This window comes from Trachurus trachurus (genome assembly GCF_905171665.1).
Source record: "Trachurus trachurus genome assembly, chromosome: 17".
Lineage (NCBI taxonomy): Eukaryota > Metazoa > Chordata > Actinopteri > Carangiformes > Carangidae > Trachurus > Trachurus trachurus.
In genome coordinates, this window is record NC_139900.1 from 19,475,178 (window position 1) to 19,487,941 (window position 12,764).

Below are 12,764 nucleotides of genomic sequence, written 5' to 3' on the forward strand. Positions count from 1 at the left end.
TATCCCCGGCTGTACTGTCTTATATCACTGAATATTAAATGGAAGCGAGGGAAAAAAAGGTGCATTCCGCTCTAAATCTGGCACTTTTCCCTGCATTTGTAAATTGAAAGATGTTGCTATTTTTTCCCTTGCAGCCTCCAACGCCTCCCGGGCTATAAACAGCCCAAAGAGGAAGCAAGGCCAGGGCATTATCATCTATATTTAACGTGATAAGGTATTTAATGGGTGTACTTCTTAATCTGGCATCTGGAAAACTGCCAAGAGAAACATTAATGTTGAGCAGCAGCTGCTTCGAACACATCGCATATGAAGAGGTGCAGTGTGTGTGAAGAAATATGAAATACTGTTATTTTACCGAATCCCACTGCACAGACAAGAACGTCCAAACCCTTTATCAGGCAAGTGACCACATTCCCTAACTTATTTTTTTTTGCAAATAAAGTACTTAATTTTAGAATAAGTATTTTTGCCTTTTCATTTTATGTTATTATTTTTTTTAACATTGAGTAACCCCCCCCCCACAAAAAAAGATTCAGCACTCAAAATTAGGTTGGCAGTGACTGCATTATTTTCCCATTTTATACAACAAGTTTTATACAAACGTTCATGATCATTTTGCTTCATTAGGCAGGAATGTGCCATGGCCCACGGCTGCAAAATCTGGCCTTATTATTTTTCTGCCTGCCAACAGAAACAGTAATCACACTCAACGACCCAAATAAAAACCTTTAGAAAGATCTGCTTCGATAAAAGAATTTAAAGAATGTATGTCACTATTTTAAATGTCTTTTCCTCAGTCTACATTTAGATCAATTAATGCTAAGCGTTGCCACAGTGGTGTCGCTGTCAGACGATATACACATGATATACACTTCAATATCTGTGGCGTTACATTTCTAAAGTCGTTAAAGTCTGATGTTGTGCTTGCTGGCACACAGTGACAGTCGCACACTGGCAGGGCTCACTGGGACACTTGAATAGAACAAAGACAGTATTAATGTTATTAGTTACACTTTCCCTGCTGTGACCAACAAAAGTGTTTGTGGTGTGAAATTCCCTGAAAAATATAAACAGACTTGCAGCAACTTGTAACAAGTGTGATATGATGGCTGCAGGGCGGGCTCTTTTATAATGTCATAATTTGAATAAAAGAGAAATCAGGTGGAACAGATGGGTTTCCCAGGATGCACCTGCTGCAGGGGCGTTGAAAATAAATTACCACTATGTTAGCTCTACATATTATATAAATAAGTAGTAATTAGCCTACTTCCTCATGGGTTCTGTCCACCATCCTACAATTTGACTCTATATATTTTCCCATTATTTTTGTGATTTGTGCCGTGTAATAGTCTCATGTCTGTTTCCTACCTCTCTCATCTCATCAGATCTTTAAAGGAGACATATTATGTCCCCTTCCAACAAATTAAAATAGTTCCCCAGGTGTCTTAAAGACATGTCTGTGACATGCTTTGGTCAAAATACCCCAAGGATCAAACATCTCAGCTCTTTTCATCCTCTCAAAACAGCCCTGTTCAGAACGGCTGGTTTCAGTGCCTGTCCCTTTAAATGCAAATCAGCCACTGCTTTCCCTGCCCCGCCCCCTCTGCTGGTACCAGGTACTGTAGGCAGGGCTGTAAACTAATGGTCGCCACTCGCCAAATGCGACTAAAATATTCCCCTGGCGACTTAAATTTGGAGGGCTACCCCGCCCTGGACGACCCCGCTGTAGAAAACAGTTGTAGCCTCATGCCAGTGACACACGCGGACACCGCGGAAGCGCTGCAAAGCGCCGCGCACCGGAGCCCTCCCTTTCACACCAGATTTCACACCAGACCATTTCTCTGCGCCGGTTGATAAGCGCTTTTGCCCCGCAGCTGTGTGTGTGCGCGTGCGTGCCTATCTCTCTCGCGCTCACAGAGCTATAGACAAAGATGGGGACTCCGTTTGCGACTCAAACTCGAGTTGCACTTAAGTCGCACACACAGAGACTTCAGGCTTGACTTGGACTCGTGTTTTGGGACTCGTGAACAATCATTATTTTTTTTTGGCTCGTGCCAGAGTGCAGACAAACACAAGAGAGAGGGACAGCAGAGCTCCTCTGACAGCGCAGTCAGCTGCGTGTGAGTGACAGGTGACTGTTTTTTTTATAGCCTATAGCCGCACCGTCCGTACAGGTGAGGCACAACGTTTGTTGTCTGGCCCTCCTTCACGGGGGCTAGCTGCTGCATAACTGGTCTGGCACATATCAGGCTACTGTATGATAAGTTGTTGGTTTTTTTTTTGCTGCGAAATATGACTGAAGGCCCGTATTGAAGTCTGCACAGTGTCGACACGCCCCCATGAGTTGACTGAGCTAATTAAAAATAATAATAACAGCAGTTCTCTCAGAAACATGCAGAGGGGCAGAGTAGCCTTGATTCTTTCTTGACTCAGAATACAGTTTTCCTTTAAAGGAATAGCCTATTTAAAGTGATCATAAACAACTAATCAATAGGTACTGTTTGCAAATAAAGTAGTGATAATAATACAGTAAATGCTTTGAATTTCTTAGATTTATCTGTGCAGTAATCTTAATAGACCAGATAGCAGCAGATGATAGAAGGGTCATTACAACCAGAAGAGACAGGAGAATTTTATTTTTTAGAGACTTGAGACTTGACTTGGACTCCTGACCAAAGACTTGAGACTTGATGAAGTCTCACCCCACAAAGACTTGTGAACATCTCTCAGAAAACAGAATACAGAATAGAATAGAGTGAAACGAGTGTTTCGTTTGTTAGTTTTGCAATGTTAAGGTTTCCCAATTTGGAATGTTTTGATTATTAAATAAGTTTACAATTTATTTGGCTTTGGCTTCTTTTCTAAGCATGTATTGCTATAAAATACTGTTATCTCAATGAGAAGTGTTGAAACTGATGTATATGTAACGAAAAGAGGCAACTTATTATTTGGCCGGTAAAAAATGTACTTGGCAGGTGAGCCAAAAAGTTAGTTTACAGCCCTGCAGGTAGGGGTGGTATTATGCAAATTCTAAAACTAGTTACATCACTGGAAGACATCTGAGGGAACAGCTCGCAAAACCACATTTCAACCGAGGGAGCCTGAAAATTACAGATTTTTTGTCAATTCTCACATTTTGGGGACCAGAAGGCAAGACAAACACCCAGATATATGTTAAAGAGCCTTCAAAAAGTGATATTTCCATAATATGTCCCCTTTAATGTACAGGCTGTATCTAAATATAAAAGACTGGAGGAATAATATAAAAAGATTAGGTATAGGTTAATGGTTCACATTTTACACTTTGCTCAAGAAAAACAAAGTTAATTTATGGTCTCATCTGATCGATAAGAATGGTACAGTTAAAAGTCAGAAATTTAAAGTAGCAGCATACCGTTACATCACTTCCCTACAGTGTGTGCCTGAAAATTCAATAAGTAACAATTTGCTTCTCAAGTAAAATGAATGGCAGCCATGACAGCAGCCACCACTGTGGCAAACACATCTGTCCTGAACGCACCTCTTTTTTAAAAAGAAGAATTAGCTTACTAAGTGTTTGTGGTGAATTGTTGTGTGTGATTTTGAACTGAACTTCATCCGTGACAGAAGCAGCCTGTGCTGCTGCCTGCCTTTGAGCTAACACAGCTAAAGCACAGCTATGTTTAGTTCAACCACAAACTAGAAGAGCTAAAAATGAAACCCCCGCTAAATGTTTAATAAGTTCTATCTACAGTGAAACAGGAGATACTCAGTCGTGAAAAGTGCACCTGAGGATTTATTTAGTGCCTCTTTTTTCTCTGAACCTTAATGACAGGAGTCAAATTAGATTCTGATTCTATCTAGATACTGAAATAAGTGTCTGCAGCACTGTATGAGTGTCTCATTTAGGGAGACTGGAGCAATCCTTGTGTGGGTTTGTGTTTTTGTTGCTCGGTAACAACCAAAACTCTGCTGATGGTCAGCTGTTACTTACTCAAGCAGCAATTGATATTATTATTATTTACAAATGCTGCTAATAGCAATACCGTGCCTGCAGGCTGCTGTTTTCTCTTCAGGCTGCGTGTAAAGTGTAAATCAGTAGAAAAGACTGCCCCCTGCTGGTTAAACCTTGTCCTGTGTGATCCCCCATTGCTGCTCCTCCACCACAGGCCCACATGTAAAATTCAAGAAATGTAAGATATGACCAGACGAGTGCCACAGCTCTAGCTCCGCCCTCCTGTGACTGTCTGTGTTACAAATCCAATCAACCCTGTGTAAAATATGAAATATGAAAACACTTGTTGGGTATTTCAATGAGTCTGGATCCAGAGTGTCAGCTGAGGTTTTAGTCTAGAAAGGTTAATGAATACACAAAGCTACCTCCTCCTCCTCTCTCCTGACTCCGCCCCCTCAGTGTCAGGCTGCGTTCACATGGACATTTGCCCTGCTTTAAAGCAACACAAGGGGCTGTGTTTGGGGGGGGGTTACATTGTTTTAATGCAGTGATTCTCAACCGGGGCACTGGACCACGTGCATATTTTTTTCAGCAACCCTGAGGACCCCCCTTGCCTCCCATCACTGCCCAGGCATTAAGTGGAAATAGCCTTTTTAATTGCATCAATGCTGTATATGTTTCAGATATTGACAACCTGTTTTTTGTTTGTTTAAGTCCCCCTTGCAATTACACCAAGTACCACTAGGGGTCCAAGTACCACTGGTTGAGAAACACTGTTTTAATGTACCAGTGAGACACTGAAGTACAATCCCAGAAGTCCAGTTGGAGGAACAGGCTTGCATGCTTGCATGTACATGATTGGCCAAGGTAGCACCATAGCTGGATGACGCCATGTTGCTTTGCAGAAAAAAGCTGAAGCAGGCTCAACTTTTTTCTGCTGAACAATGCCCCCCCCCCCTCTGTGTCAGCCCACTGCCCCCTTCCAAGTGAGTGAGAAAAGCCCAGAGCCACAGTCTGAGCGAACGCAGCCCGACCAACAACTAATCCTCTGTTTGATACCTGTAGAATAATCCATAGAGTGGATCCCTGGGCCACCGGAAGAAAATGGATCACTGGTCTTAAATGAACTGCCTCCACTGGTAATACTGGTGGTTTTGCTTTCCACACCAAACAGGCCTGAACTCTTCTGGGTGTCCATAGTTGGACCAATCCCAGACTGGCCAAAAGGGGAGCTCATACTGGTCTGGAACGGTGGCAGGCTGGACCCCATGGTCCCTCCCATCCCAGACTGAGAGAAGCCTGATGAAGAGACAAAACAACGGGTTACATCATCAACAAGACAACTGTCTCTATGGAAACTGAACCACATTCTGCTTCTGATTTAAATAAGGTAGGTTAGGTGATGCTTTGTGACTTCTTAGACTCTAGTAGTTATGGCAACCACTGACAGGTAACAACGAACACACAAAACATTTAACACTGGGCATTTGTTTTAAGACCTTATTGTTTATTTTTTATCCTATGGATGGACAAGAAAACAATCAAGACCTTTGCGAACAGAATTCAAGACTTATATAGGCCTACTGTATGTATTTAGAGAATCTTAAATTCGAAACTCTTAAAATTCCTCAAAGACCCTGCAGTAATGTTGTTGTATATCAAACTACTGGAGCGTAAACATCCAACATTGCAGATGCCTGCCTCAAGGTTTTTGTTTTTATCATTAACCTCATGGGCTGATTGCTGCACAAAATCTAATCTAATTAAATTTGATTTATTTAGCAGCTTGGCCTGCCACTTGGTAATAAGCTGTTTTCATGAGCACTTAAACATGGTAGCAACAGCTCAAAACCAAAACAAAAAAACAAAAAAAACACAGAGAACTTTCAGCAATGTGACTACATAAAGTACTCACAAAAAGTTAAGGATGTTTTAGCTTTTGGATTAAATTTCAGAATGCACCTAAAATGCACTATAACATTTACAGGTGAACTTAATTTAACCTTCTCTAAATTTTTGAATGCACATGTCCAACTGTTCAATGTTTCAGTACTTATTGAATGACAAGGTGACAAGGAATAACAATGTTCTGGTTCAATGACAGTTTGTATCCAGTCCTCTTCTCTCTCCCTCTCTTCTCCACCATGTTCACATTTTGACATCATGAGACCAAGAAAACACTTTGATCAAATCGATCAAGTTATTGAGACATTAGAGTTTTGTTGTGCTATAGCCACCGCTGTTGTTAGCTTTTGTTTGAGATCCTTCTACTTAAAAAGCTTTCATGATAGAATATCACCGTAGCATGAACCTTTTATAGGGATATTCTTGTATATAATATCCCTAACTTTTTGTGAGTAGCGTATAATACACTTCATATATTGTAGGCAGATAACTGTGAGACAGGAGGTGGGCCTTGAAATGACTCAGACATGCTGCTGTCCTTTGTCTTGTTCTGGCTTCACTGATCTGTGATCCCACCCATCACGGGACATTGAAGGCCTTATTTTAAGTGAGCTTAATAGCAAGTGCGACGCAGCGGGCCTCGTGCACACTGAGCTGCACCATCGTCTCCGAATGCACCCACTATTTGGGTTCATGCGGGTGCAGCGGTGCAAAGTGCGAAGGAGCCGTCTTAAGGTGGAATATAAAATGGAGGGTGTTAATAAATTCACTCGTATCCGCTCACATCACTGTCTGGTCTCATCGCGCTGACACGGGCTTGTGGTGACACATGACAACAACAGCTCGACAAAGGCTCCTCTAAGAATTCATGCTGTTGTCTGCACAGCGCAGAGCAGCACGAACCTGAACGCACCACGACTCCTGTCTGTAGCCGGGGGGCAGCTGCTGTGGTCATGACACAGGGCTGTCTGACATCTCCAACTTAAAGGTCCCCCCCTGCTAATTTTTACAGGAAATAATCTGCCATTATTAATGTTTCCATTAATATGTAATATTTTTTCCTAGATTTAAAAAATGGGCTTGAAGCATCTCTACTCTTCTGAATGTAGTTAGCTTTCATCTGTACAGCGTACAGTGTTAGTGGTTGTGCCAGTGCTGATTCTCCTGTGCTGAGGTCGGGTTTATTTAGCCCTGTCCCCTTGTCAGGATTGGCTCCTTAGGTTTGTGACATATGAAACCCTGGCTGTGTGAATCTCAATCTCAAGCAGCTCAAGATGAAAACACATCATGGTGTTGACTAGGGCTGTCACTTTTTATTCGACATTCGAATATTCGTTCGAATGTGGGGGGAAAAGTTCGTATTCGAGCAGTAATGACTGGGATGAATGGGGGCGTCGAATATATCCGAACGAATTACGGGTCATTCAATATTCGTTCGAACCTCATTTTTCTAAAAACTGACAGCCCTAGTTTTGACTGATTATTTCACTCATTCTATGTCTTTAATCATATAAAAACACCATTTAGATGTTACAAAACAGAGTCATAATGGACCAGTCTGATGTGTTTAGTGTGAGGCTACGTTGCAGCAGTCTCTTGTTATTTACATGTCATTTCATAAGGCGTCGTGTTGCTTCAGACACTGGTTTGTTTACATGCTAACCCTTATTCTGTCATTGCTGTGTGTTTGCTGATGACATCACCAAAGTGGCAGCAGATGCACCAGAGAGAGACATTTAGAGACAGACAGACACAAAATGAAGAGTGACAAACATGAGAAAATCAGAAGAGTTTGGGCAGAGGAGCAGAGCTGGAGTCAGATGAGGTGAGTGGTTAAAGATCAGAATGAAATGAACTGATGAGACAGAGCATAAGAGCAAATGTGAAACACCAGAAATATTCAACAGAAACTGCACTGACTAACCGCCTGCTTATTTCTTGCATTTGTAATATGTGCATGCAGTTATCTGAAGATAATTGTAACATTAAAAAATCCTGATTGGACATAGTCACAGTTTGTCAAACACATATCAGTGAATGGTGGCTACTTCAGTTACAGTTTCAGGGTCATGTATTGTTCATGTCGACTCACTGTCACACTAACAGGAGTTACTTGAATCGATCAGAGCTGTGTTTACTGTTATTATTAACATTGGCGCTAGTATAACAGGTAAAAATGAAAATAATCTGAGGGAAATATTCCCTCTACAATAATTTCAACACAGCTAGTTTAGATATAAACCCTATTTTTTCTGTAACATTGTACAGTATATCTCTAGTTTTCAATATGTTTGTCTTGAGAATTACGTAAGAAATCACAGTTTAAATATTTATAGAGGCCATGTGACTAATGTGCATACAAAGTACAATATGCTATAACCTTGATGGTCTTCTACAGTTTTTGGTATTTGTGTAAAATTGGCACAAACATTTTGTGCTGTATTGTTACAACAGGACAGTTGTAGTAGTAGGACTCACCTACAGGGGGCACTCTTATTGTCATAATTCAAACTTCTGTACAAACACCTGCGTGAGTAGGTGTAGCTAGCAGTAGCTAGTAGCTAGCAGTCCTCCAGCCTTACCAGACAGGTTGTCAGTGCTGAACGGGGGCTGTCCAGGTGTGTCCTGGAATCCGCCTGATGACATCATTGAGGACATCATCCCTGCACCTGAAGGAGATGAAGAGCATCATCATCATTATCATTGTCGTCATCGTCATCATCATCATCATCATCATCATCATCATCATCATCATCATCATCATCATCATCATCATCATCATCATCATCATCATCATCATCATCATCATCCCCGCAAATCAACAAACACACATAATGAGGTTGTTTTCACCATCTGTCAGGACTGTGTCAAGGCTCCTGCTGTAACACCAACACATTCCTGCTGGAATTTTTTAAAGGGGACCTATTATAGAAGTATCACTTTTTGAAGGCTCCTTAACAGATATTTGGGTGTTTGTCTTGCTTTCTGGCCCCAAAATGTGAGAATTGACAAAAAAAATCTGAAATTTTCAGGCTCCCGAGGTTGAGATCCATGTGGTTTTACGAGCTGTTCCCTCAGTTGTCTTCCAATGATGTAACTAGGTTTTGAATTTGCATAACACCACCCCTACCTGGTACCAGTAGAAGGAATGGGGCGGGGCAAGCAGTGGTTCATTTGCATTTAAAGGGACAGGCACTGAAACCAGCCGTTCTGAACAACAACAGGCTGTTTTGAGAGGATGAAAAGAGCTGTGATGTTTGATCCTTGGGGTATTTTGACCGAAGCATGTCACAGACATGTCTTTAAGACACCTGGGAACTATTTTAATTTGTGGAAAGGGGGGAGAATATGTCTCCTTTAAACTTCAAATTCATCAAATTTCTCAGTCCAGTCTGCAGCTCTCTGGAGAAAACAGATGTGGGCTGAATGACCAGCTTCAGTTGCAAAAAATCTGGACTGTGACGTCATCACACACACTGCACTATACATCACATACCCACTGTGCTGCTCTCCAGGTGCAGCGGCACATTGCTCTTAATCAGTCCGCGTACAACATTGGAAAAACATCTAAACTGATCATATAAGGACTGTGAGAAAAGGGACATCGTATAGTTCACTGGGTTAGAGGCTATAGTCCTCGCTGCAGCGGCCAAAGTTTCAATTACACCCGGCAGCCCTTTGCTGCATGTCATTCCCCCTCTCTGTCTCCCCATTTGCTGTCTCTCTCCAGCTATCCTGTCAATTAAAGGCAAAAAAGCCTTAAGAAAAAAAAGACAGTGAGAGAATTGACAGAGTAGCTACATTCAGTCAGAAGAAGAAACAGATCAAAGAGACAAAATACAGGTTCACAACCACCAGCTGACATGAACTAAGCTATGGGCAGACTTCCAGAGGAGAGCTGACCCCAGAGGAGGAACTGGCAGCTCTGCTGGTGAAGGCACAGCTGCTCCTCTGGCAGATCAACATGTATCTGCAACAGCCTGACAACAACATCCCCAAAAATGACACATCTGTATGACTTTGTGAAGTGTATTAAACAGTGTAAAATCGTTTTGTACGATATTGTCTTTGTATGTATTCCTAATATGGACTGTATAAGTACATCATCATCTTGGCAACAAGGTGTTTTCCATTTTGCGGTTTTCAATTGATCGTTAATGGAAGATACTTCCGTTGTATTCCGCCTGTCAATCAGTTTGGGATCAATAACAGACCATGAACGCCATTCACATTATAATCATGAGATTCTGAATGTCAACACACAGTCCTGCACATCAGGTGTTTTCTGAGTTCTCTAGAGGTCAAAGCTCAGACAACGAATGCAAATAGTAGTCGGTCTTGTTCTCATTACAATAACTGCAACGACACATTTTGTCTGTGCGTGTGTGTGAGCGTGTGTGAGTACATCTTTTGACAGTGAGCCGAGCAGACACAACACGTCGCTGAAGGGACTATCACCATGGTTACACCAGAAGAGGACGACAGCATCTGCAGTCCCCTGTGTGCAACGCTTGCCGATGGTGGACAGATATGTCTTAGAGGATTGATGCATGTGCCCTACCCACAGAAGCGCACACACACACACACAACAGTCGACAAACAAAATGTGCATGTGATTAATATTAAAGCAGACGTAAGCGGAATGTTTGTGTTAATATAAGTCTTAAATAGTTATATCTTCCGACGGCAATCACTTACATAGAGTGTTTGGTCAGAAACACGGGTCTGTCAGTCACTCTGCTCTGCTGTAAGCTGAGGAGAAAACTTTCCTTGTATCCTACAACCTTTATCCAATGAGGAGAGAGAACGGCATAAAGGGGCGGTCCTCTCTGTGTGTGCAGCCAAGGGATGCGCGTGAATGTGGTGACGTAGGGACGAGGGCGGGGGCTGGTAACTCCATCGGCTGACAAGAAGTTAGCCAAAACGACCGGATCGCTTACTTCTGCTTTAATACTAATCACATCATGAGACTTCCTGATGTGAAAGCCTCATAATTCCTCAGACTCAGTGCTTTTCAATTGCCAACTACTTCAGGGTAGAAACCAGCATAAGAACAATAGTGACTGACGAGAGTTTCGCTATAGCCTATATCTCATTTTTCATGTCACTATATCGCCGTTTAGACTAATCTGATGTTTGTTTATAAAACCAATGACTGGAGCTGGGCTAACGGTTAGCTACCTGTTTAACTTTAATAACTCAGTGACTCAATAAATGGTCCATGAAAAAATATTTTCTCCAGCGGATATCTGAGTTACAACATGATTGAGCTAACTGGAGTAGTTTCATGTCGTGTCCCACAACGGGAGGGTTTTAACAGCTGACGTCCTGATGTTAGCTTAGCTACTGCCGTTAGCTTAGCTTCTGCTGTTAGCTTTGCTACCGCCGTTAGCTGTCCCTGTCAGCTGAGCCACTGATGCTTTCTAGACACTATGATTCCCCCAGACTGAATAAATACAACACATAGCAACACAAAACACACACACAGAAACAGTAATGTTTCTTCAATCATTTCAGATTTGTCTAAACGGTGATAGGGCGTAAAAAATATGATATACTATAGCTAAACTCTCGTTCGTTACTGTTCTCATTCAAATTACGTGCTGGTTTTCTACCCGGAAGTACAACAAGGCGATTCGGATACGGTGGAAATAAAATGTCATTACAGGCATCAATCTTAAGAACACACGGCAGCTTTGCATCCTGTCCGTCCAGCAGGAATACACCCTCTAATAAAACATTACACAGCATCTTTCCCCTCCCTCCCCTCAGACTCATGTGTCTCCTCACTTGCCGCCCTCCCCGATGGGGATGTGAGAGAGAGAGAGAGACGCAGGGAGGAGACGACGACGCAGGGATGGAGGACTTGTCTTTACCAAACGGGACATCCTCTCTCCCTTCGCCATCATTTTGAGGAGAAGGCAACTCCTCCTGACACACAGCATCTCAGCCGTCCAATGGGTTAGCATGTAAACCGTCCAATGTGTACCAATAGGAGCAAAACAACAACACTGTCTGTGTCTGTCGACTGCTGCTGAATGTAGATATGAATGTAGACTGATCTGGACCACACAGGTAGACAATTACATTTGGTAACACTTAATAAGTACACACTATTAAAGCAAAAGTAAGCGATATTTTTGTGGGGGGGGGGGGGGGGGGGGGGGGGGGGGGCGGCGGGGCGCGCCGTGCCGCGCCGTGTTTCGCTTGCGCCACGCGCTGCTGTTATGCATGCATGCGCTTCTCTGTGGTGTGTATGTGTGTGAGAGGATGCGGCCATCGTCCGACGGGGGCGGGGGGGGGGGGGACGTTAGACGTTAGTTGGTACGAGTTCACGGGTCAGAAGTTACGAATGGCCGTTATAGTGACTTTCACAGGTAAAACAGGTCGGAAAAACACGAGTGGGTTGCCTGGAACGGTGCAAAGTCGTAAGTCGTGACTTGAAGCTGTAATTTACGGTTTCAAAAGCCTGCCTGGAACGCAGCATTAGCCCAAACGACCGGATCGCTTACTTCTGCTTTAAGCATTAGTCAAGCTGTATACTGAATTCATCATTTATAACACATGAATACTCATTAGTATGTAGTTTTGATAACTGTATTTATAAACTACATACTAATTAATATTCATGCATTATAAATTAAGGATTCAGTATCTATTAAAGGGATAGTTCAACATTTTGGCAAAATGGCCCATTGCCATAATCCCTATAGTTTTAGGAGTAGGTTTGTTACCTACGCTACGGAGGCTAATGGGATTTCTTGGTTTCCCTCATCAAACTCATCAAATAGACAATCCAACAACTCCAAAACGCTCTCGTGGACAAGTTGTGACCTGCACATGAGATAACGGAACATTATAATCTCAACAGCATCATGACTATCACATTACAGACACATTGTCAAAAGACCTGAATAATAATATC

At 42.4% G+C, this 12,764-nt stretch overlaps 1 protein-coding gene across 1 annotated transcript in view; it reads right to left on the reverse strand.

Annotated features, from left to right (window-relative positions):
* LOC311000580 (uncharacterized protein) overlaps nucleotides 1-12,764 on the reverse strand; it is a gene marked incomplete at both ends in the record, with an annotated part of 116,201 nt that overhangs the window by 79,864 nt on the left and 23,573 nt on the right. The window contains 2 exons of the mRNA XM_083991318.1: nucleotides 4,994-5,233; nucleotides 8,422-8,508. Coding sequence (XP_083847444.1) covers nucleotides 4,994-5,233; nucleotides 8,422-8,508 — 327 coding nt within the window. The remainder of the gene's footprint in view (nucleotides 1-4,993; nucleotides 5,234-8,421; nucleotides 8,509-12,764) is intronic.